Raw genomic sequence first — 24,109 nt, forward strand, 5'->3', positions numbered from 1 at the left:
TCTAATTAACTCAATAAAACGTCAAGTTTAACTCGTTAGGAGAATAAGAGTATTGTATATAAGTTTACAATTACTCCGATTTCATATTCATTTTTGTAATTGGATTTTTCTCTTCCATGGTATAAATTTTATTTTATCAAAATCTTCAAATTTTTTATAATAATAAAAAAATCAACAATACTCTTACCTATTAATTTAGGATAAAATTAATTTTAAAAAAATATTTCTTAATTGTTTAATGTTTCAATAAAATTTTGAAGTTTAAATAATAAATAATAAAAAAAAGTCTTTATATTAATCGAGAATTATATAATATAAATATATCTCTATTGGAACAATATTGGTACATCTTGTCCTTTGCCAGTCCTAATTTAGACATTACACAATATTGGTACATCTTGTCCTCTACCAAACCTGTCCTAATTCAGACATGACATGTCTAAATAGGACCACTCACAAGTTTGTGACTACCATTTATGTGAAATTTTCACGTGACCAATTGAGTGATTCTTAAAATTATATATTTAATAATTTTTAATTTTCTATATTTAATAAAAAAAATATATAAATATAACCTAATAAAAAAATTACCAACAACAAAACAAAAAAAAAAAAACAATTAAATTAAATTAAAATTCATGATAATAGTTCTTATTATATAAAATAAATGGTTGGGAATTTAAATTTATTCCATTTGATTTTTAGTTACAAAATATCACATATTTATCTGCCTTCAGAACCTCACAAAATTTATGTGATAAGAATTTTTCCATGTAATAAAAAAAACTTCTATAAATATTTGTGATGTTTCATGGATGCATTGAAACTCATTTGAGAGTGAAGTTATCCTAATTTCTCCGGTCTCTTCTTCTCGAACGAATCGATAGAAAATGCCTCATCAAACTTCTCCTATTTCTGCTTCATCTATGAAGAGCCCAAACAATCTTAAAGCCAAACGTCCTATTGCAAACTTTCATCCAAGCATATGGAAGGACCATTTCCTTTCACTATCATCCGAAGCCATGGTAAATTAATCGTCTATGTTCATGTACTTATTTCTTTATTATATTAAACTTTTAATTTTGTTTTTGAACTTCCTTGACTTTTTCACTTTTAAATTTCAGAAAATAGATGTTGAGGTGGAGGAACAAGCTAAACAGTTGAAAGGAGAAGTGAAAAAGATGCTAATAATTTCTAATAGAAATCCTTTTAAGATACTGAATCTAGTTGATTCAATTCAACGGTTAAATGTATCTTATCATTTTGAGAACGAGATTGATCAAATCTTAGAACAAATATATGCAAACTATAGAGAGTTCACAAATATTGATGGCAATGATGATCTTTACACGATCTCTCTTCTATTTCGACTCCTTAGACAACAAGGTTATAAAATTCCTTGCGGTAAGTTTATTCATTTCTTAACTCTTATGTTATCCTATCACCTTATGTTTTAGGCATATACATCGAAAAATTGAAAGTTATTGCAAGTAAAGAATATTAAATTTTTCATAGTTTTAAGAGCTAATGCTTGTTTTTGTGCGCATAAATTTGAAACAGACATATTCACAAAATTTGTAGAAAGTAATGGGAAATTCAAAGAATCACTAGCCGAAAATGCAAGAGCAATCTTAAGTCTATATGAAGCAGCACATATGAGGGTACATGGAGAAGATGTTCTTGAGGAAGCTCTCGATTTTAGTGTCAAACATCTAAAAAATATTATATCCAACTCGAGCCCAATTTTTGTCGCTGAAGTTACGAGCGCCTTGAAATATCCTCTAAGAAAAGCCATTCCAAGAATGAAGGCAAGAGAGTACATACCAATATATGAAGAAGATCCTTCACATTCTAAAACTTTGCTTACTTTCTCAAAATTGGATTTCAACATATTACAGAAACTTCATCAAAAGGAGTTGATAGAAGTCATCAGGTTTATACTTATCTATATGTTTATACAATTTCGTATAATTTTTTTTCTATCTATAACCTTTCTTTTATCTTTTCTAACTTTAAATTCAATACACTATTCATATCATTAAATTTAATATAATATATTAGATCAAGTTTTTGGGTGTATGAGTAGTTTAAAATGAGTTTTAAAGCATGACTTGAACATGTTAAATGTCACTTCCTCTTTCCCACCTATTATGCGTACATAAGCTATAAATTCTTACCTACTATATAGATGATGTTTGGATTTGAACATTTTTTTTAAAGTTAAATGTTTTTTCTCTTATATTTGTGTCTTGTTTACATATTGAACAGGTGGTGGAAGGATTTAAAAGTCGAAACCAATTTTTCTTTTGCAAGAGACAGAATTGTTGAGTGCTACTTATGGACGTTGGGGGTATATTTTGAGCCTCAATTCAGTGTTGGTAGAAAACTGTTAACCAAAGTAACCGCCATTTCTTCAATTTTAGATGATATATATGATGCATATGGAACATTTGAAGAACTCCAAGTCCTCACTCCAGCTATTCAAAGGTCACTTAAATACATAGCACACTATATATATATATATTGTTCAATGTACTACCTACTCTTTCAAAACATCGTACAAATTTTTTTTAGATCGGAATAATTTGTTTAATACAACTCTGTGTGGGAAAGACTTGCATGACTCCTCCTCAAATATTACATGTTTGTATTGTTGGGATGAAAACGTACGTAAGATAGAGGGGTATTTATGGTAGGGACGAGACAATTTATTCCTAAATATTTTTTTAAAATATCTAAATCTTTTTTAAAATAATTAGGTATATTTATTCCTAAAATACTAAATCATTTTCCTAAAATAAGAAACGTATCTTTATTCCTAAAATATCTAAATCATTTTCCTAAAATAAATATAGGCTTGATATAATTATTGGGCTAGTGATCATATTTTAACCTAATCCATATTCAAAATAATGTTTGAAGATTTTATTAACGATGACATCATTAAATTTTTCAGGTGGGATAGAAGCATGGTTAATGTACTCCCCGAGTACATGAAACCTTTTTATATAGCAATGTTAGATCTTTATAAAGAAATCAGTAAAGAGATAGACAAGGATGAAAGTTCACTCCACGTCCATATTGCGAAAGAAGAAGTAAACTTTCTTCTTCTCCCTCCTATATCTTATTCCCACCTTTTTATTCATGTATATAAGATATTTTATTTTCATTGATCTTAACAGATAAAGAAACTAGCGGAATCCTACTTTGAAGAAGCTAAATGGTTAAGCAAAAATTACAAACCAAATTTTAAGGAGCACATGGAATTGGCATTATATACAACAGGTTATTCCTTGCTTATAAGCATTTCACTTCTCGGCATGGGCAACATGGTAACGAATGAGGTACTTCAATGGGTTTCTAGAAGACCTAAAATTATTGAAGGCTCAACAATCATTTGTAGACTCATGGACGACATCGTTTCCCACAAGGTTTACTATCCTTCAAAAGCAACACCGACGAAGTTCAACTTTTTAAAAGTAAACTACATTTACTTATATGTTTTTCTTTTTCAGTTTGAGCAAGAAAGGGAACATGTTGGTTCTGCGGTTGAATGTTACATAGAGCAATATGGTTGTTCAGAGGAAGAAGCTTGTGTTGAACTTCATAAGCAAGTGGTTGATGCATGGAAGGATGTAAATGAAGCATGTCTTCATCCAATTGCTGTTCCAATGCCTATTTTAATGCGGACAGTAAATTTTTCAAGAGTTATGAACGTGATTTATTCGGATGAGGATGGATACACAAATTCAAATGGCAAAACAAAATTTATTATTGAATCTCTTCTTGTGAACTCCGTGCCTTGTTGAACATCTATATTGACAATAAATTTTGTGAAGCCTAAAATTTATGGCTTATTTGAGTAGAAATGTAAGAGCTCTATTTGAGTAGAAAAGAATGGTTAACAAAATTTTCAACTCTAAAAAGTAACATTATTATAACATTGACCTTATGACACATTTAGTATGCCTTTGCCATTACCATTACTTACAACAAATTAAAAGAAAAACGATAGAGTATTACCCTATAAGTATTCTCGTTATAAAGTTTGAAACATTCAAACACACCTAGCGACTTATAACTTATGGAACCAAAGCTTATTGTCATTTAGAACTTATTTCCTTGGTCATACCTAAAATATGAACAATTACACATCTTATTATAATCGCTCCTAATGTCACTCTTAAATGAATCACCATCTTCTTGCAACTTTACCGTAGCCAATGTTGGTAGTGGGTATGTTATGGTTAAATTCAAAAAATAAGAGATAAAAAATCTTCGACTAGCTAGTTGGCTTAATTGGTTCTGCGTGACTGCTTTGGACTCTTCTAGAAGCATTTTCGACCCAATTGAGTTCGTTGTATCGTTGTAAAGATGTTTTTTTTAAACACGTAAGTCTATGACAGTGTTTTAAGATGAATTTTATGTTTTATGAAATTTTAAATGTTTAATTTCACATATGAGTATAGATGATGACGACGGTAGCGATTCTAGGTAAGTGAAAATTTAGGATCGTTACAAGCAAACCCCCGAGTATCATGTGAGACATGATGATAATGATGATGATCATCATCATCATAGTGTACGCGTCCGTATTGATCATCATGAATGGGTAAGTAACCTGATGTATATGAACACACAATATGTATGTGGTCCTATAGTTTTTATTTTTAAATCATTCTTACGACACAACCCTATACATCATTCATACATTACTCTAGGTAACATGCATACATTGGACTTCATACGTTCATTCTCATTAACATAAATTAAGATTGTGTCTTAGAAAAGTCATTGTCACAATGCATCATGACATTTAATACATGTATATCAACTAAATATCAAATATTATAATGTTGTCATCTCATCATGTCATCATGCATCATCATCATGTCATCATCTACATCATCACATCATCATATAAGGTCATTGCATCATCATATAACATCATCACTTCATCATACAACATCATTATATCATCATATAACATAAATCATAAATGACACGTGTAAGGGCCACTAGGCACAAGTCGTCATACATAAGACAAGTCTTTTGATTGAGCCGATAGTAAGGCCGCGTACATGGTTGGCCTTAGCCGACGTTCTATCATATTTAAAGATTGACTTGACTTGTGCCTCGAAGTTTGTAATGACCTACACAAAGGTATTCCATCGTATTAAGAACTTCTATCTAATTATTGAAGAAAAATACAGAATGGAAGAGAAAAGCTAACAAACTCACTAATTATTGAGCGGATGTAAGAGAATTCAAACTCACTCGATTTTGATAATCGATAACTCTATAGAGTTTTCTCCATTCCTTTCTTTTCAAATTCAAACGATTACCTATAAATTAACTTATATGACTTCAACACAAGCCTATGTTAAAATTTAGGGGAATGTGGGATGGGTGCGTGGGACATGTGATGCGCTGTTGACTGGAATTTGAACAAAATAAGTTTTTGGATTCAAGTAGAGTGTGGACCAGTGGTGCATCGAACGAGGATGAGGCTGACCCGGTGAAGGGCCATGGCAGCTTTGCAGACACTAACATTTAGGTTATGAATCACGTGCCACTAAATAAGATAAGAGTCTGGCCGTTATCAAAGTATAATGGAAAATCTCATATTAATTGGAGAGTAGAATGAAATATTTTTTATAAGGGTGTTTTGAATCTCTCTCTACTAGATTCATTTTAAAAATTACAAGCCTAACGACGATACATAATAAGTCAAAACAAACAATATCTATTAGCGGTGTGCTTAGACTTTTACAATGGTATCAGAGCCAAACATCGATTGTGTGCTAATAAGAACGTTGGACCCATAAAAGATGTGGTAGCCGCGTATTAAAAACTGAGACTGGCAACGATACGTAACGAGCCAAAACGGACAATACCTACATAATATCTAATAGTGATGGGCTTGAGGCATTACATATGCACAATCTAATAGCAAAATTAAATTAATATTAAATAAGTTTAGACGAAGAGAAAAGACCTCTTCAACAATGGGGACAAAAACTTAATTTTAAAGCCATATGAAAAAAAAAAAGTACATTGAAAGACTTTCTTCACCAAAATTATTATATGTTTATTTTGTCACGTGAAAATAGGGTTGGAGAGAATATGACAATTCCTCCATGACCTATAATCATGTTTGTTACTTGACAAAAAATCAAATAAGTCCAATTTTGTCTACAAAGTTGTTACATTTAAATTGATTATTCCTAATAGATACGAGGGGAAAAAATTCTTAAATGTACTAAACTATTAATTTTCTACCTTATAACTTTCATCTACGGGTTTTCATTTTATCATCGGATCGATTTTGTTTTATAATATTAATTCAAAATAAATCTACAATATCATTACTAAAAATATATAAATAAATAAATAACGTAAAGAAGAATGATGTAAACTAAATGTACAAAAGCATTTATATTTAAATCATCCAAGTTTTGTTATTAATACGAGCATAAATTTTATAACTCAATGGTTTGATTTCAACCATTTTAACTTGATGATAAATTTTAGGTCTTACAAAGTTTCTTGTTGCTAAATATATTCAACAAGGTATTGGGTTGACAAAACGAGATTCAATAAGAAGTTTTGCTCTATCATTTGCATTTGTGTATCCATCCTCATCGTAATAAAGCTGGTTTAAACTTTAGATAGATTCACAGTACGCATTAAAATAGGCATTGGGACAGGGATTGGATAAAGACATGCTTCATTTATTTCCTTCCATGAATCAACCACTTGCTTTATGAAGTTATGCATCAACCACTTGCTTTATGAAGTTCAATACAAGCTCTACGTGTTTCTTTTCTTGCTCAAACTGAAAATGAACAACATATAAGTAAATATATTTCTTTTAAAAAATTCAACTTTGTGTGTTGCTTTTGAAGGATAGAACACAATATATAACTCGTGGGAAAAACGACGTCGTCCATGAGTCGACAATGATAGTTGAGGCTTTAATAATTTTAGGTCTTTTAGAAAATCATTCAAATATCTCGTGTGTTACTATATCACCTATGCCAAAAAATGAAAAATGCTTATAAGGAAGGCTTAGCCTATGCTACATAATGCTAATTTCATGTACTCATTAAAATTTGGTTATTTTGTTCAACCATTTAGCTTCTTTAAAGTAGGATTCCGCTAACTTTTCCATCGGTAGAGAGAAAATGAGAAATTTATATACATGTGTATATATATAAAAAAAAAAGAATGGAAGAAGCTAGAGGAGAGAGATGAAGAACCTTTACTCCTTCCCTGTTTCAACTGCAAATTTTGTGACTTATCACATATGAAAGTCAATTTGATTTGATTTCAACCAATAATCATGTTCCTTACAAACCGTTTTCGTATCTATTGTGCTAAAGAATTATTAAATGTCTGACCAAATTTTAATTAGAAAATTTTCCAAATATAATTACGAAGTGGTAAGATGAATGAGTAACTGTTGAATTGCGAGTAAAAATTTGGAGTTTTTCAAATATTCCGTAGGCATTATATATATCATCTATCTAGAATTGAAGAAAGTGCGATTACTTTGAATTAAATTTTTCTTTCAATATTATAACATAGTTAGAAATATGCACCCAATGTCCAAAATAACTTTCCACAATTCTATCACTAATAAAAGGAAAGTTGGTTGGGACTTTCGAATCCTTCCACCGCCTAAGAGTAGACCTATAGTTGAATATATATATATATAACTTACATGTGCATAAAAGAGATGCTACACCAATGAAATCAATAGTATGGCCTCATAAGTTATAGTAAATTGACAAAAGCATAAAAATAAATATAAAAATAAATATAAACCTTGTGACTTCTTCAACTCCTTTCGACGTAGTTTCTATAATATGTTGAAATCCAGTTTCGAGAAAGTAAGCAAAGTTTGAGAATGGGAAGGATCTCGTTGATACATTGATATGTACTCTCTTGCCTTTAATCTTGAAAGAGTTTTTCTTAGTGGCCACTTCAAGGCACTATCAATTCCAGTAGCAAATTTGAGAGCAAATTTGGGGTTTGAGTTGACTATAATATTTTTTTAGATACTTAATACTAAAATCAAGAGCTTTCTCAAGGATATCTTCTCCATGCACCCTCATATTTGCTGCTTCATATAGACTTAAAATTTCTCTTGTATCTTCTGCTAGCGATTCTTTGAACTTTCCATTACTTTCTATAAATTTTGTGAATATATCTGCTCCAAATTCATGTGCACAGAAACAACCGTTAGTCCTTTAGCATGCCCTAACAAAGGCCCCAGTGATGGTCCACAACACGGGGGCAACAAACCATATGATCGGGGTCAGGTCTGCATTTTTCGAGCTCGACTCAGGGAGTTGCGGGACAGTGAAGTTCGACTACGCTTCGTCGTCGAGATCGAAGGGCGCGACACCATCCTGTTCGTCGACAAAGGAGGCGAGCACTACGAGCTGACCGGCGTCTACTTCATTCCGAGGCTCAAGGCTAACCTTGTGAGCCTGGGTCAACTCGATGAGGACGACTGCTATATTTCAATCGAGCGCAAGCCACTCAAGATCTGCGATGATCGACGACGGCTGCTCACGCAAGTTCGGTGCACGGCAAACCGCCTCTACATACTGGAGTTGAAGATAGAGCGCCGGTCAGACTCTCGACCAGGACCGAAGAAGTAGCTTGGAGGTGACACGTAAAGTACGGGCACATGAGCTCTCCTGCTCTACAAAAACTACACAAGGAGGAGATGGTGTACGGTTTGCCGGCAATCGAAGGCGTGAACAGGCTGTGCGACGGGTGTCTCATCGGCAAGCAAAAGCGCACCCCCTTTTCGTCTCAGGCATCCTACCGCGCTGGTGAGCCGTTGGAGCTCGTGCACGACGATATTTTTGGGCCCATCGAGTCGGCGACCCCAGGAGGCAAGACCTTCTTCCTCCTACTGGTCGATGACAAGAGCCGTTTTATGTGGCTGATCCTATTGCAAAGCGAAGAGTGAGACGACAGAGGTGATTAAGTGCATTCAAGCACGTGAGGTGATTAAGTGCATTCAAGAATTCCCCTTGGTGAGTTTCGGCAAGTACTGCGACGAGCTCGACATGTAGTGGCACCTAACAACACCCTACTCCCCCCAGCAGAATGAGTGGTGGAGCGCCAAAATCAGATCATCATCGGGACGACAAGATCACTGCTGATGATGGTCGGGATACCCTAGAGGTTCTGGGGAGAGGCAGTCATGACAGCCGTCTACCTCCTCAACCGGTCACCAACGCGAAGCCTTGACGAGAAGACGCCACACGAGGTCTGGTACAACAAGAAGCCTGCGTCACATACATGAAGATCACGCGTCCCCACCTCGCCAAGCTCGATCCCAGGGGGCTGAAGATTGTCTTCATCGGCTACGAACCAGGAGGAAGGCGTACATGCTCTATGATCCTGCAGGGGGCGAGCTCACGTGTCGCGCGATGTCGTCTTCAACGAGAACACCTTTTGGCGGTGGAATGACGTGACCGATGTTATCTTTGACTGAGCAATTCACTAGGTGAGAAAATCCTTGATGCAGAAAAATTGCCGAAGAAATTGTTGGGAGAAGAAAAAAAAAAAAGATGAATAAAATAACAGAAATAGGAAGAGTATGAAAGATTTGGGATTTGACTTTGCTCAGAAACACTATGCAAATGTTTCTCTTTTAATTGGCTATTTAAAACAAATGACATTCTAAAATTGACGGAAGTGGCCAACAAATCTTGCCGTTGGCCCAAATAGCCAGCTAAAAATAGGCTCTTCCATTATACATGTAGCGTTAATTCAGATAGCCTAAAAACAAAAATCAACTAACTAGTTTAAGGAAACGTGTGAATAAACTAAATAAAGAAAGACCATAGCTTTTTATCTAACAACCAAGGCGGACTAAACCCAAATCAATTCATGGTAGAGTACCTCGTCACCGAGTCGAGAGAAGGAGGAGTGCAGCATTGGGCACTATCACCGCCGCCAGCATTTGCACCGGGCACACCTACGCCAACACCAACCTCCACTCCTGCTACGCCCCCTGAACCAGTGGAGTTCACAACATCACGTACTGCAGATTCGACGCTGGATGTCGATCACGATGATGGTCTGGCAGCAAGATACCAGAGGATTGAAGAACTACTATGAGGAGGTGAACCACGAGACTGGTGGCACGTGAGCTCGAAGAAGAGGTGGCCAAACTACATGCCATCAGCGCGGATGAACCGAACTCTTTCGCCGAAGCAAAGAAGAACCCGTGTTGGCTGAAGGCAATGCAGGAAGAGATGACGTCCATCACTGAAAACAAGACGTGGAGTCTGGAGGACATGGCGCCGGGACACCGAGCCATAGGGCTCAAATGGGTGTTCAAACTGAAGCGTAACGAAGAGGGAGAAGTTGTGAAGCACAAGGTCCGTCTGGTGGCGAAGGGCTACGTCCAGAAGTAAGGGGTGGACTTCAAAGAGGTGTTCGCGCCGGTGGCAAGGTTGGAATCTGTCCGCTTGTTGCTGACGATTGTGGCACATCATTCCTAGGAGGTCCACCACATGGATGTGAAGTTTGCTTTCCTCAACGGAGAGCTGAAGGAGACCGTCTCTATCCGAAAACCACCTGACTTCCTGGACAATGATAACCCCAACAAGGTACTGCGCCTGCAAAAGGCACTCTACGAGATTTGGCAAGCAACACGACTCTGGAATGCGAAGCTGGACAATACCCTGTTATCTCTAAAGTTCAAACGTTGTGCCTCTGAGCATGGCATGTACACGCACGATCACGACGAGCAGCAGCTGATCATGGTAGTGTATGTCGACGACCTCATAATCACTAGAGGCGACATTGAAGTTCTTGGAAGATTCAAGAGGGAGATGCCAAAGAACTTCAAGATGAGCGATCTCGGCGTGCTCAGCTACTACCTCGGCATCGAAGTATAATAGAGTACTGCCGACATCACCATCTATCAAGGTACGTATGCAAAGAAGCTGCTGGACACAACTGGGCTAGCGGACAGTAACCTTACAAGGACACCAATGGAGACCCATCTCCAGCTAAGAAAGGTCGAAATTATGATGGCAGTCGACGCCACAAATTACCGCAACATTGTCAATAGTCTGCGCTATTTGGTAAACACACGCCCTGACCTCGCTTATTGCGTTGGATACGTGAGTAGGTTTATGGAAGCACCTAGGGAGGAGCATCTTGTGGCTGTCAAGCGCATCCTACGTTATGTGGCCAAAACTAGAGGCTAGGGTGTGAGATACTGTGCAGGGAGAGGAAGAAGAAGCTTGAACTGGTCGGCTACAGTGATAGTGACATGGCCGATGACGTTGATGATCGTAAGAGCACCAGCGAGATGATTTACTTCCTCTCAGGCGGCGTGATCTGCTAGCAATTAACTAAACATAAGGCTGTTGCTCTGTCTTCTTGCGAAGCAAAGTACATCGCCGCTTCGACGACGGCCACACAGGGGGTCTGGACTGCGCGCCTGATGGAAGAACTCATCGGAAGAGAAGGTGATCCACCAATGCTATATGTGGACAACAAAGCTACGATCTCCCTGATCAAAAATCCAGTTTTGCACGACCGGAGAAAGCACATAAAGATCAGGTTCCATTACATCCGAGAGTGTGCAGATCGAGGGCTTATCAAGATTTACTTTATCTGAAGAGAAGAACAGCTTGGAGACATTTTCACCAAGTCTCTAGCGCGGGTAAAAGATAGATATACCACATATTTTAGGAGGAGATTATTAGATAAAAGCATGTGGTTTTCTTTATTTAGGTTATTCAGTTTTCGTTAAAATTAGTTAGTTGAATCTTGTTTTTAGACAATCTCAATTGACGCAGTAGAATGGAATAGCATATTGTTAGCTGACCATTTTGGCCATGTTCAAGCACAAGATTTGTTAGCCACTTCCGCCGTTTTAAGAATATAATTTGTTTTAAATAGTCCAATCAAATGAAAAACATTAGCACCATGTTTCAGCAACAACAAATTCCAAAGCTTTCGTTCCCTTTCTCCTTCTCTTATTTTCTTGCGCTTTCTGTTTTTTTTTTTTTTTTCTTCTTCCAACAATTTTCATCGGCTGTTTTTTCTCCGTCGAAGGATTTCCTCTCACCAGTGGTGAATTGCTCAGTCAAAAAACACCAGTCTCAATGATAAAAGCAAAGAAACTAGTCCAACAAGGCGGTTGTGCTATATTAGCATGTGCCGTAGATGTAAGAGGAAAAGAAAAGAGCTTAGACAACTTACCAATAGTAAACGAGTTCCCAAATGTATTTTCAGAAGATCTACTAGGAATACCCCCTTTTCGAGCGGTCAACTTCGCTATAGAACTCGAGCCGGGAACTGGGCCTATTTCCAAAGCACCCTACTGTATGGCGCCAGCGGAGTTGAAAGAACTCAAGGTGCAGTTACAAGACCTACTAAACAAATGTTTCATTCAACCTAGCATATCCTATTGGGGTGCGTTAGTGTTGTTTGTTAAAAAGAAGGACAAATCGATGCATTTGTGGATAGATTATAGAGAGCTAAATAAGATACTTTTTATGATGCCAAAATACTATCGAAAAGTGTATACTTTTTACGTGGAATGATGCTTGTGAGGCAAGCTTCCAGGACTTAAAATAGAGGTTGGTAACCGCCCAGTACTCACGGTACCTGAGAGTTCAGAAGGATACGTGATCTACAGCGACACGTCTAAGAAAGGACTTAGATGCGTGTTGATGCAACACAAGCTACGGAGGAAAAGGATCACGCATAATATCATTCCGTACATAAATATCATAACGGAGAAGTATCTCGATACATGTGACATACAATTAATGAATTCCTCATAGTTTTAAATCAACACATAAACTTGTGATGCAATTCGTACCTTCTCTCTTTCCATGACATATTTTCTCGTTCCTCACCATTTAATTTACATTTGTTTGACCTTACACAAAGTTTCAAGCTTACAAGTGTGAGAGAGTGTTAATATATTAATATAATAAAATTTTCTTTTAACTTCATCACATTATACTTCACAACAATTTACTCATTTAGCATACCACTATACTTTACCATTACCGTGAAATATTATAAAAAAAAAAGGTTGATGAGATAATAAAATAAAAACTAAAGTTGTAATGATTTTAAATGTAATGGTACGCAATGATAGAATTAGACGGGTCCAATATATTTAGATTTATATATATATATATATAGGGGACAATATGGGTAGATAAGGGAGGAATGTTCATCTTCCATCCTGTCCTACGTTAGACACTAACCATCTCCCATTATTCCCTGAATAGGAAAAACAAAATAGAAAACTAGTTATTGACATAAAAGTGGAGTGTGCTTAGATGTTCTTACGTTCACTCACAAGTTTGTGGCTGGCATTAAATTAAATTTTTTGCTTTTGAGAGTATGTTTGATTATATGAAATTTTGAACCGATATGTAATCTAAAAGCTTCTATAAATATTTAACACATTTCGTAGTGAAGTACTCTAATTTCTCTGCCTCTTCTTCTAGAACGAACTAATAGAAAATGTCTCATCAAACTTCTCTAGTTTCTGCTTCACGTATGAAGAGCAAAACATTCCTAAAGTCAAACGTCTTATTGCAAACTTTCATCCATGCATATGGAAGGACCATTTCATTTCACTATCATTTCAAGCCATGGTAAATTAATCTGTCTAGGTTCTTGAATTATAATACAATCCTAATTATTTGTTTATTATATTAAACCTTTATTTTTTTTTTCTTGGACTTTCTTACTTTTTCTCTCGAAAATTTCAGAAAATAGATGTTGAAATGGAAGAACAAGCTAGACAGTTGAAAGTCAAATTGAAAAAGATGTCCGTTATTTCTAATAGAAATCCTTTTAAGATACTGAATCTAGTTGATTCAATTCAACGGTTAAATGTATCTTATCATTTTGAGAACGAGATTGATCAAATCTTAGAACAAATATATGCGAATTATAGAGAGTACAGACGCGTATGGGGGATCTCATGCATTATTGTGTGTTCATGCATTGGGGGATACCCCTTCTCTTTTTACGATAGTATGGACGTGTATGCTACGAGGCAGGGAAACGATCATTATGTTTACCATAATTTAGCCATGTCGTTCGTTATGACGGGTGTCCGACATCAACAGCTACCAAAGCATGCTTACCCGACCAAAAAGGGGGTCCAGGAGGTGTGCGAACTGACCAGTGGGTCCATACTCGTACGTGTGGACCATGTGTAGGCAAATTAAGTACACATCCAATTGCCCACTTAGGATAGCTGTCGTAGGAAGATAGACTGCTATGATAGGTCCCACTCATGAATTGTATGTGTTTGCATTTAACCTCGATATGGAGATCGTTTACTGAGTATTTTATAAAATACTCAAGCCACGTGATACTCTTATTTTTCAGGGAAAGGCAAGGTTCCCTTGTATGGCTAACTGTGACATTGCAATCTAAGAGACCGTGACACATGCTTAGGGTAATTTTACAATTTAAAGTAATAGATTATAGGTTAGTATACGTTACATTGCATTTTCATTTAGTAGAGGTTAGTGTACGACATTTTTTACTTTATATTATTTTTATCATTTCATTTTGCATTATTTTATTTAAAAGCCTTGGAAGAGACATGTAAGACCAAGGTCATGTTGTTATTATAAAGTTTTTAATGAGGTATTTTTGCATTAAATTTTCATGATATGCATACAATAGCGACTTCATGTTATGTATAAAATCTAGGGTCGTTACGGTAACGATTTGAGTTTCTGGAATAAAATAAAATTAAATAAAAATAAAATAAATAATTAAATGTAATCTCCCAGAAAATCTAGGGATTTTCTACAAAAACTTTTATGGCCTAATAGAAACCTTCCTATTTCTCTAACTTTCCTTGTCCTAAAACCATAGAATGCCTTATTGGGAAATGTCTTGATATTATTTGTATATTCCTATGCCAACCTTTTACATCTCTTGAAAACGATTTTCTCTCCAAACTTTCATCTACAACGCTAGGGTTGTTCTTCGGAGGAAGAATCGAGTGGAAGTAAGGTATTAATGTCGGGATCATTGTGTCAAAGAAGGTTGACCGTCGGAAATTGGTGTGAGGACGTTGTGGGATCGTCGGCGCGTCGCCAGAATCGGGAAGGCGGAAACTAGGGTTTCGTCGCTTGTCGGGTAAGGAAGGCGAGGTTTTTGGAATCTGCTAGAGCCGCAAATGCACGCGTACACAGTGAGGCTCGGCGGCTTCGCACGCGTACGAAATCGGCTCGGTTCCGTCAATTCCCGCAGCTTGGCTTGGCGGCTTAGTTGGTGGCTCGACAGCTAGGCTTATTGGCTCGATATCACTATAATATATCGATTCCAAGGCTTTTGACCCTTCCGAACCCGTTTATGCCCTTAGTTTACCATCTGAGGTCAGTATGGTTCCTAACTGTCAAAGACAGATTGGGTTGGGAGTTTATTTTGATAAAAGGTTCCTAAGTTTTTATGTGGTTAATATAGGACGTATCTAACCGTTGGGATTAGCATGTTGTGAGTGATTTCGGGCAAGCCCATCGAGGTAAGTGACCTTACTGTATGAGTTAGTTTACTACGTGTTGTACGATGGTGCGTGCCCTGTAGCCCCTGCATGCACCATATTTATGTGATATGACTATGTGATGTATAGATTGTGTTGACTGTCGATTGTTTATGTTATGTGATGTATTGATGATGTTGACTGTTGACTGTTGACTGTTTATGTTATGTGGAGTTATGAATGATATGTTAGTAATATATGCCATGAAAATGTTGATCGATGCCATGTATACACGTAGTATCCTCGAGTCATGTCATGAAATGCTTATGGAACTGGAATGTATTTTTATGTTATGTAATATGCCATGTAATGTAGGTTATGTGATATGTCATGTAATGTAAGAAATGCATATGTGATGTTGACATTACTTATTTAATGTCATATTAGGTATGTTAAGGGACCTCATGCATATATGTATGTCACTTGCATCGGGATTCTTCCCTTTATGATACGAAAGAATGAATTACGATATTTATGTTTGCCATGATATCATGCGGGCCCTTTTCTGTTCTATGGTGTCTGGCGACGTTTAACACGTGTGTCCGACCAAGTCAGGCCCAGGGGGTATGTATACAAGCCCACTTGGTGGATGCCATATTAGGTATGTTAAGGGACCTCATGCATATATGTATGTCACTTGCATCGGGATTCTTTCCTTTATGATACGAAAGAATGAATTACGATATTTATGTTTGCCATGATATCATGCGGGCCCTTTTCTGTTCTATGGTGTCTGGCGACGTTTTACACGTGTGTCCGACCAAGTCAGGCCCAGGGGGTATGTATACAAGCCCACTTGGTGGATGCCATATTAGGTATGTTAAGGGACCTCATGCATATATGTATGTCACTTGCATCTGGATTCTTTCCTTTATGATACGAAAGAATGAATTACGATATTTATGTTCGCCATGATATCATGCGGGCCCTTTTCTGTTCTATGGTGTCTGGCGACGTTTAACACGTGTGTCCGACCAAGTCAGGCCTAGGGGGTATGTATACAAGCCCACTTGGTGGGTCCATGTACGCATACATGGGTCGTGTGTGAAGGAGTACCACACACCCGACCCTACCTAGAAAAGAAAAGCCCCAAGGCTTTGTAAAATTTATGAAAAGTTAGGTCCCGCTCATGTGTTGCATGTGTTTGCATTCCTAACCCCAACAGTGGGGTGACTTACTGAATATTTCATAAAATACTCAAACCACCTACATTTTTCAGGTAAAGGTAAAGCGCCAATGTACGGTTGACGGCGGAGCTGAGGACACCATAGAAGTTAGAGGGGGATATTTTTAGGAGTTTACGTTTATTTGACTGTTTTAAGCTAAAGCATTGAATATTAATATTTAGATTTATTTTGAATTCAGTTCCTGAAGGTTTTATTTTCAAAGATAGGTTTGTTTTTTAGATTTATGAATCTTTATGAAAGACGTTGTTATGTTTTTCCAAAGTTATTTATGATGAGCTTCTGCGTAATGAATTATGTATGCATGGGTGACGTCATTAATTAGGTTTAGAAAATTAGGGGCGTTACAGTTACACTATTCTAACCTAAGTCTAAGAAAATAAATACAACTACCCTATGCATGCACCATGGTCTCGATTTGCTTTGTCATCGTCAGCCGTACAAAAGTGTATTGTCTTTACCTAAAATAGAAGTACCACCGGGCTTGAGTATTTTAAGAAATACTCAGTAAGTGACTCACTATTAGGGTTAGATGCAAACTCATACAATCATGAGTAGGACCTATCATATCAGTTTATATTCTTTAGGCGATTATCCTAAACGGGTTAATTAGATATGTATTTATTGTTCTACACAGTACGCACATGCAAGTTTAGACCCTCTAGTTAGTTCGCACACCTCCTAGGCCCCTTTCATAGTCGGGCGAGCATTCTCTGGAGCTATTGAGGTTGGATGCCCATTAGGTATAATGACCGTCACAATATTATGATAAACAGAGTGATCGTTTTCCACTTCATAGTATACGCGTCCATACCATCATAAAAGAGGGACATTCCCCGATGCATGAGGTCCCAACATTGTTATTCATTATCATGTAAGACAACTCATTCCATTTTTTTCCTTCATATCATATCATTTTCTTCATAACTTTCAAACATAAATTGGAGTGGTGCATTATGCCAACACATTTTGTCGTATGTCATTCAAATCATGCATCCGGTCATATCATACACATATCATATCATCAGCATATCATGTAACATCATATACGATGTCGTCAAACATGTTATACCATAACATTTCTCATATTGTAAGTACATCACATCATAACACGTGTCATAACATTCGTGTATCGTCTTATAGTCATGTTGTATCACAGGCATATCATTAACTTATCATTCGTAAACAAATAATAGTCATATCATTTCATAAACGCGCCACAATCATATCGTTCCATAAACATAACCTAGTCATATTTTTTCATAAACATCTTATGGTCATATCATGACACTTGCAGAATCATAGAGCACTTGTCATCATTCAAACATAAATTTCTGACCATAACCATAGTAAATTTGTGACCATAAAATCCGTGAGGTCTCTCTAATTTCTTCTTTTTTGAAACGTCTTTCTGACACAACCCTAGTTTCATCTTGTATTACTATTAGTAATAACGGCACATTAACTATCCATCTTAACATCATCATTAATCTTTTATAGTGTTGTGTCCTAGGCTGATTTCTTGACCAAAATTAATATGACATTCATAATATGCATCTTCACTTAATATGGAAACAACGCCACACTAAGGAATTACCATCATGCTTCGCCATTGTCATACATCGTCAAATACATCATAAGAATCATAACACGTCATCGTCATGCATAATCATCATACATCGTCAAATACATCATAAGCATCACAAAGCATCATCATACATCGTCATATAGATCATACGTCATAATTACAAAGCATACAGGACATGTGTTGGTGTCACTGGGCACTTGTCGTCCTACAGCAAACAAGTATCTAGCCTATCGTATAGTAAGGTCATTTACTTGGTTGGCCTTAGCCGGCGTTCTTCCTAAATTATTTACGTAAGCTCCCGCCCCTCGAAGAGTTCCAAGCTATCGCCGGTTGCCATTTCCTATAGATCGTTCGTTCGTCATCTTCCGTTAGTGTCACAATTTAATAATAATTCAAACTAAAATTTGTGAAATAGGCCATTAAAGTGACCTTCAAAATAATTTTGGGAGGTTGAGAATGGTGGAAATTAGGCTACAAAAGGAAACGCGATCCGAATTAGCCAAGTTGGAGCCGAAGGAAGCTGAGCCGAGTCGATCCAAGCGGTGAAGTCGAGGGCTGGTTTTGCTGCAGGTTAACACGTGGCACAACAGAAGTGGGACACGTCACAGCTTATTCTCGAGTTGAGGCGCGGGCTTTGAAGTTTGTGTCACGGGTGAACAGGTCGAGTCACTGCAGACGTGGGCTACTACAGGGGAATTGGGCCGAATGTGTGGTTTGTGCCTCGGGTTATTGGACTGCTACAGGTGTACCATTTCGTCAGTGGCTTAAGTTGCCAACCTGGACCGAGGTGTGTGTTGGGTTAGCAGTGCGACGGTGGGCCGAGACCAATGGCTGGGTAGTGGGTCGCAGATTAAGTCCGACCCGGATCCGAATCCATCAGATCCTTTCTCACTCCTTCCCACTACTATTTTCGATGTTCTTATTCGTCGTTTTCCTTCCTGGCTCATTGTTGGACCTTTTGATTCCCTTCCACGAAGTCTCGTGGCTTGTAGAAATCTGAAATAACCGATCTACGAGGTTCTCAACCGCTCAAAATTCTGATCTCTTTTTCGATGACAACGAACGACCATGCGGCGTGAAACTTGCTTTGGGTGGACGTGAGATGGTTGAGAATCTCTTTCACAGAGTTGGTTGGTCGATTTATGCGTCGGACGCATCGATTTACTCTCACCAGAGACATTTAGAGCTCTGTCTCTCAATACAGATTTTCTCTCACTTTTTCTCTGTTGCAGGCACTCGGGTTGATGTGTGGCTGAGGTCTACAATGTTTGAAGGGTCGTGGGGAAGACTGTGAGGATCACACAGCGTGGTGCTGTGAGGATCACACAACGTCTCTGTTTTGTAGGGCTTTCACTTTGCTCGCTAGGGTTCTTATGGGCTTTTCTCATAGCTCAAATCTTCATTAAGCTGAAGGGGCTCGTAATCCATTGCATGGATAGGGTTCGTCATGTATTTCCTCAACATTGATACGTGAAATATATCGTGTACTCTTGAAAAGGAGGGAAGTAGGGCTAGCTTATACGCCACGGAACCAATTCGCTCGTGAATCTCGAAAGGTCCGATGAATCGAGGACTCAATTTGCCCTTACGTCTGAACCTCAAGACACCTTTCATAGGTGCCACCTTTAGGAATACTGAGATTCCTATTTTGAACTCTAACTTCCTAGTCTTAGGCTGGCATAGGTTTTTTTTGTCTACTTTGAGCAGTACGCATCCTCGCTCGGATTTTCTGGATGACCAAATTAGTGACTCAAACTAGTTTGGGTCCTACTAACTCTCTATCACCTACTTTGTCTCAACTAAGTAGAGACCTACATCGTTTCTCATACAAGGCCTCAAACGGTGTCATCCCGATAGTGGCTTGGAAGCTATTATTGTATGAGAATTCCATCAAGTGAAGCTTGGAATCCCAACTTCCTTTGAAATTTAGGATGCAAGCACATAGCATGTACTCTATAATTTGATTTAAGCACTCTGTTTGAGGGTGGAAGACAGTGTTGAAGTCGAGGTGACTACCCAATGCTTTTTGAAGTCCGCAATAAAATGCCAACGTAAAGCGTGGGTCTCGATCTAACACTATCGACACTAGGCTTCATGTAGCCTTACTACCTCTTTCACATACAGTTAGCCCAATTATCAATTATAAATGTTGATTTTCCTCGTAAAAAGTGCACCGACTTGGTCTACATGTCGACAATTACACATATCACTATGTAACACTTCAGCGTTCTGGATAGTCCTACTATGAAGCCCATCGCTATATTTTTCCATTTTCATTCCGGTATACTTAGAGGTTGTAACATCCCTGATGTTTTTTATCTGGGAGCCTTTACTTTTTGTCATACTAAGCACTTGCTTACAAACTCTACTATGTCTTTATTCATACTTCGTCACCAGAAGTGTTGTTTCATATCTTGTTACATCTTCGTACCTTCTGGGTGCATAGCAAATGGCGAGTTGTTTACCTCTGTTAGTATCTGTTTTCTTAATTCCTCTATTTTTGGGATACATAGACGTCCTTGATTCATTAACCCGTCATCTAAGGATTTTGAGAATTCGTCCACTGAACCTTCTGCTAGTTGGCTCATAATCTTATGTAGGCTAGGGTCCTCTCATTGGGAATCAATAATTCTTTGGCTAAGTTTGGGTTGTACTATGAGTCGGGAAAACTTTGCTATGACTCATTTAGTCACTACAGCTATGTTAGCTCACTCGAAATCGTTTTGTACTCGTACCTCCCTAGTATGAGGGTCGATGAGTGGGCCATCTTTCGACTTAGGACATCAGTGACCACGTTTGTCATTCCAGGGTGGTATTGGATATCTATGTCTTAATCCTTGACCAGTTCTAACAACCTCTTTACCTCATGTTTAGCTCTTTCTGGGTGAAGAAATATTTCAAACTCTTGTGGTCGGTGTAAATTTGGGTTTTCTCTCCATACAAGTAGTGTCGCCAAATTTTTAACTAAAACACCACTACGGCCAACTCTAGGTTGTGTGTAGGGTAGTTTTTCTCGTATTTCCTTAGTTGACAGGATGCGTATGCAATGACCTTGCCGTGTTGCATCAACACACATCATAGTCCTTTCTTAAACACATCGTTATATATCACGTACCTTTCTCAACTCTCGGGTGCTGTGAGCAATGGGGTTGTTACCAATTTCTTGTTTAGGTCTTGGAAACTTGCCTCACATGCATCGTTCCATATAAATGGTATGCCCTTCCGCGTTAGCTATGTCAATGGCAAGGGTAACTTAGTGAAGTCCTACACGAACCTTCGATAGTACCCTGCCAACTCTAGGAAACTTCGCACCTCTGTAACTGTAGTTGGGCGTTCCCACCTTGTAACCGCTTCGAATTTGGTGGGATCTACGGATATTCCGTCCTTTGATACCACGTGTCCTAAGTGGAGAACTTGGCTACAACTTGTTTTCTCAGTGTGGTTGGGACTTTTCGAAGGTGTTCTTGGTGTTTTAGGTCCGTTTTCGAGTATACTAGGATGTTCTCTATGAACACGATAAAAAATGTGTCTAGATATTTCTTGAATACTCGGTTCATTAATTCCATAAACACAACTTGGACATTGGTGAGATCAAACGACATCACTACAAACTCGTTGTGGTCGTATCTTGTTCTAAACACTGTTTATGGTACATCCCTTTCTTTAATTTTGATTTGGTGATAACCTGACCAGAGGTCTATCTTGGAGAATATTGTTGCCTCCCTAAGTTGGTCAAATAGGTCTTCTATACGAGATAGAGTGTAACTCGTTTAATCAAGCCCACCGCTAGCAGATATTGTCCTCTTTGGACTTTCCCTAGGAGAGGTTTCCACGCCCTTTTAAAGGGTGTTTCATTCTCCTCCCCAATCGATATGGGATATCACAATCCATCCCCCTTCAGGGCCTAGCATCCTCGTTGGCACTCATTCCTTTCTCCAATCGATGTGGGACTCCACCAAATCCACCCCCATTTGGGGCCCATCATCCTTAGTGGCACACCGCCTCGTGTCTACCCCCCTTCGGGAAACAGCCTCCTCTCTGGCACATTCCCCTGTGTCTGGCTTTAATATCATTTGTAACGTCTCAAGCCCATTGCTAGCAGATATTGTTCTCTTTGGGCTCTCCTTTTTGGGCTTCACCTAGGTTTTTAAAACGCGTCAGCTATGGAGAGGTTTCCACACCCATATAAAAGGGTGTTTCATTCTCCTCCCCAATTGATGTGGGATAACACACGAAGGTTATTTATTCTTTATCGTTCTCTTATTTAGTTCTCTATAATTGAAACACAAACAAATCGATCCATCTTTCTTTTTGACAAACAACATTGGCGCACCCCAAGTGGATACACTAGGTCGAATGAAGCCTTTGTTCAGTAGGTCTTGTAACTGCGCCTTGAGTTCTTTCAACTCAACTAGCGCTCTAGGATATGGTGCTTTTGAAACAAGTCCAATTCTCGGTTCGAGTTCTATGACAAAGTCTACAACTCGGGAAAGGGGTATTCCTGGTAGGTCTTCTGGAAAGGCGTCTGGAAACTCGTTTACCACTGGTACATCATCTAGTGTTTTTTCTTTTCCTCTTACATCTAGGACACATGCTAATATAACCCAACTACCTTGTTGACCTAGTCTCTTAGCTTTCATCATTGAGACTATCTTTGGGGTAGTCCCAGAGCTTGTGCTTTAAACTTAAAATTGGGTCTCGAAAATGGTGAAAATACTACCTCCTTTTTATTTTGTCTCAGGCGGCGTAATATAATATCACCTCTTTTTTCGTTTTTCCTCACAGCAAATTGCTCAAAGACATCAACACCAGTTTGAGGAAGACTTCCTTAAATTGCTCCCATTCCATTGCTCTCCCTCATGGGTAAAGCTGTCTTTATTGTCCCTCCACCATACCTCCGCGTCTTTTTGCAAGAAAAATGTCAAACGTACGACTTTCTAGTTATTTGGGCACCTCATTGATTAAAATATGGTCTCTAGAGACGAAACCTACATCTGAGCCTCTATTGGATCTTTCAAAGCTATCATTTGAAGTTCTTTAACTAGTTCGCCCCTCTAGTAGGTTGCGAAGTGTTAGCCTGTATGTTGGCTTGTTGGGTGACTATTAGAGTGTGTATCAAGGCCGGGAGCGACTCCAACATTAGTCTAGTGGTGGCGTCTACTCCAGCCGCTGGAGGTGCAGCCTCAGGTGCAGCTTGTGGTGATGGTGCAACTTGTGGCGACGCGACTGGTGGCGGTGCAACTTGTTGCGGTACAATTGGCGACAGTCGCTATTTCTAGACGGGTGTCTGACATCAACAACTCTAAAGAATGCTCGTTGGACCAAGAAAAGTGCCTAAGAAGTGTGCGAATCGACATGTGTGTCCACATTCGCACGTATGGACGGTGTGTAGAACAGTAAATACACATTTAATTAACCCGTTTAGGATAGCCGACTAAGGAATATAGCCTAGTATGAAAGTAGAGTGAGTTTTGATGCTCCACTCACAAGTTTGTGGCCGGCATTTGGTTAAAAAAATTTGACCGTATGTGCTACATTAAAGTCGGTTCGCAGTGTTGACCAATTTTTTAATTATGTAAAATTTTGACTCATATTTTTCACGTGATGAAGTGCCATTCTTAAAAATATATCTAATATTCTTTTTTTCCTTTTCTATATTTAATAAGCAGAAAGTATAAATAATAGCCTAATAAAAAAAGGAAAAAAGAAAAAAACAACAACAAAACACAGAATAAAACAAGATAAAAATTCATA

General features: G+C 37.9%; 1 protein-coding gene and 1 pseudogene across 1 annotated transcript; one reads left to right on the top strand and one right to left on the bottom strand.

Annotated features, from left to right (window-relative positions):
* The first annotated feature begins 824 nt into the window (after window positions 1–824).
* On the top strand, window positions 825–3,941 carry LOC111809866 ((+)-gamma-cadinene synthase-like). The gene is made up of 7 exons (XM_023696330.2): window positions 825–1,025; window positions 1,125–1,404; window positions 1,561–1,933; window positions 2,269–2,487; window positions 2,957–3,095; window positions 3,183–3,431; window positions 3,516–3,941. The coding sequence occupies exons 1-7, from the start codon at window positions 891–893 to the stop codon at window positions 3,807–3,809; spliced, it is 1,689 nt and encodes a 562-aa protein (XP_023552098.2). The 5' UTR covers window positions 825–890; the 3' UTR covers window positions 3,810–3,941.
* Window positions 3,942–7,409: 3,468 nt separating this feature from the next.
* LOC147789409 ((+)-gamma-cadinene synthase-like) lies at window positions 7,410–10,297 on the bottom strand (annotated as a pseudogene).
* Between the last annotated feature and the right edge of the window lie 13,812 nt (window positions 10,298–24,109).

This window comes from Cucurbita pepo, chromosome 14, assembly GCF_057944985.1.
Source record: "Cucurbita pepo subsp. pepo isolate OVF chromosome 14, ASM5794498v1, whole genome shotgun sequence".
NCBI lineage: Eukaryota > Viridiplantae > Streptophyta > Magnoliopsida > Cucurbitales > Cucurbitaceae > Cucurbita > Cucurbita pepo.

Excerpts from the sequence above, each read along its gene's own strand:
- LOC111809866 (XM_023696330.2), top strand. The coding sequence starts at position 891 with ATGCCTCATCAAACTTCTCCTATTTCTGCTTCATCTATGAAGAGCCCA. Across the intron at positions 1,405-1,560 it reads AGGTTATAAAATTCCTTGCG|ACATATTCACAAAATTTGTA; the intron begins GTAAGTTTATTC and ends AATTTGAAACAG. Across the intron at positions 1,934-2,268 it reads GAGTTGATAGAAGTCATCAG|GTGGTGGAAGGATTTAAAAG; the intron begins GTTTATACTTAT and ends CATATTGAACAG.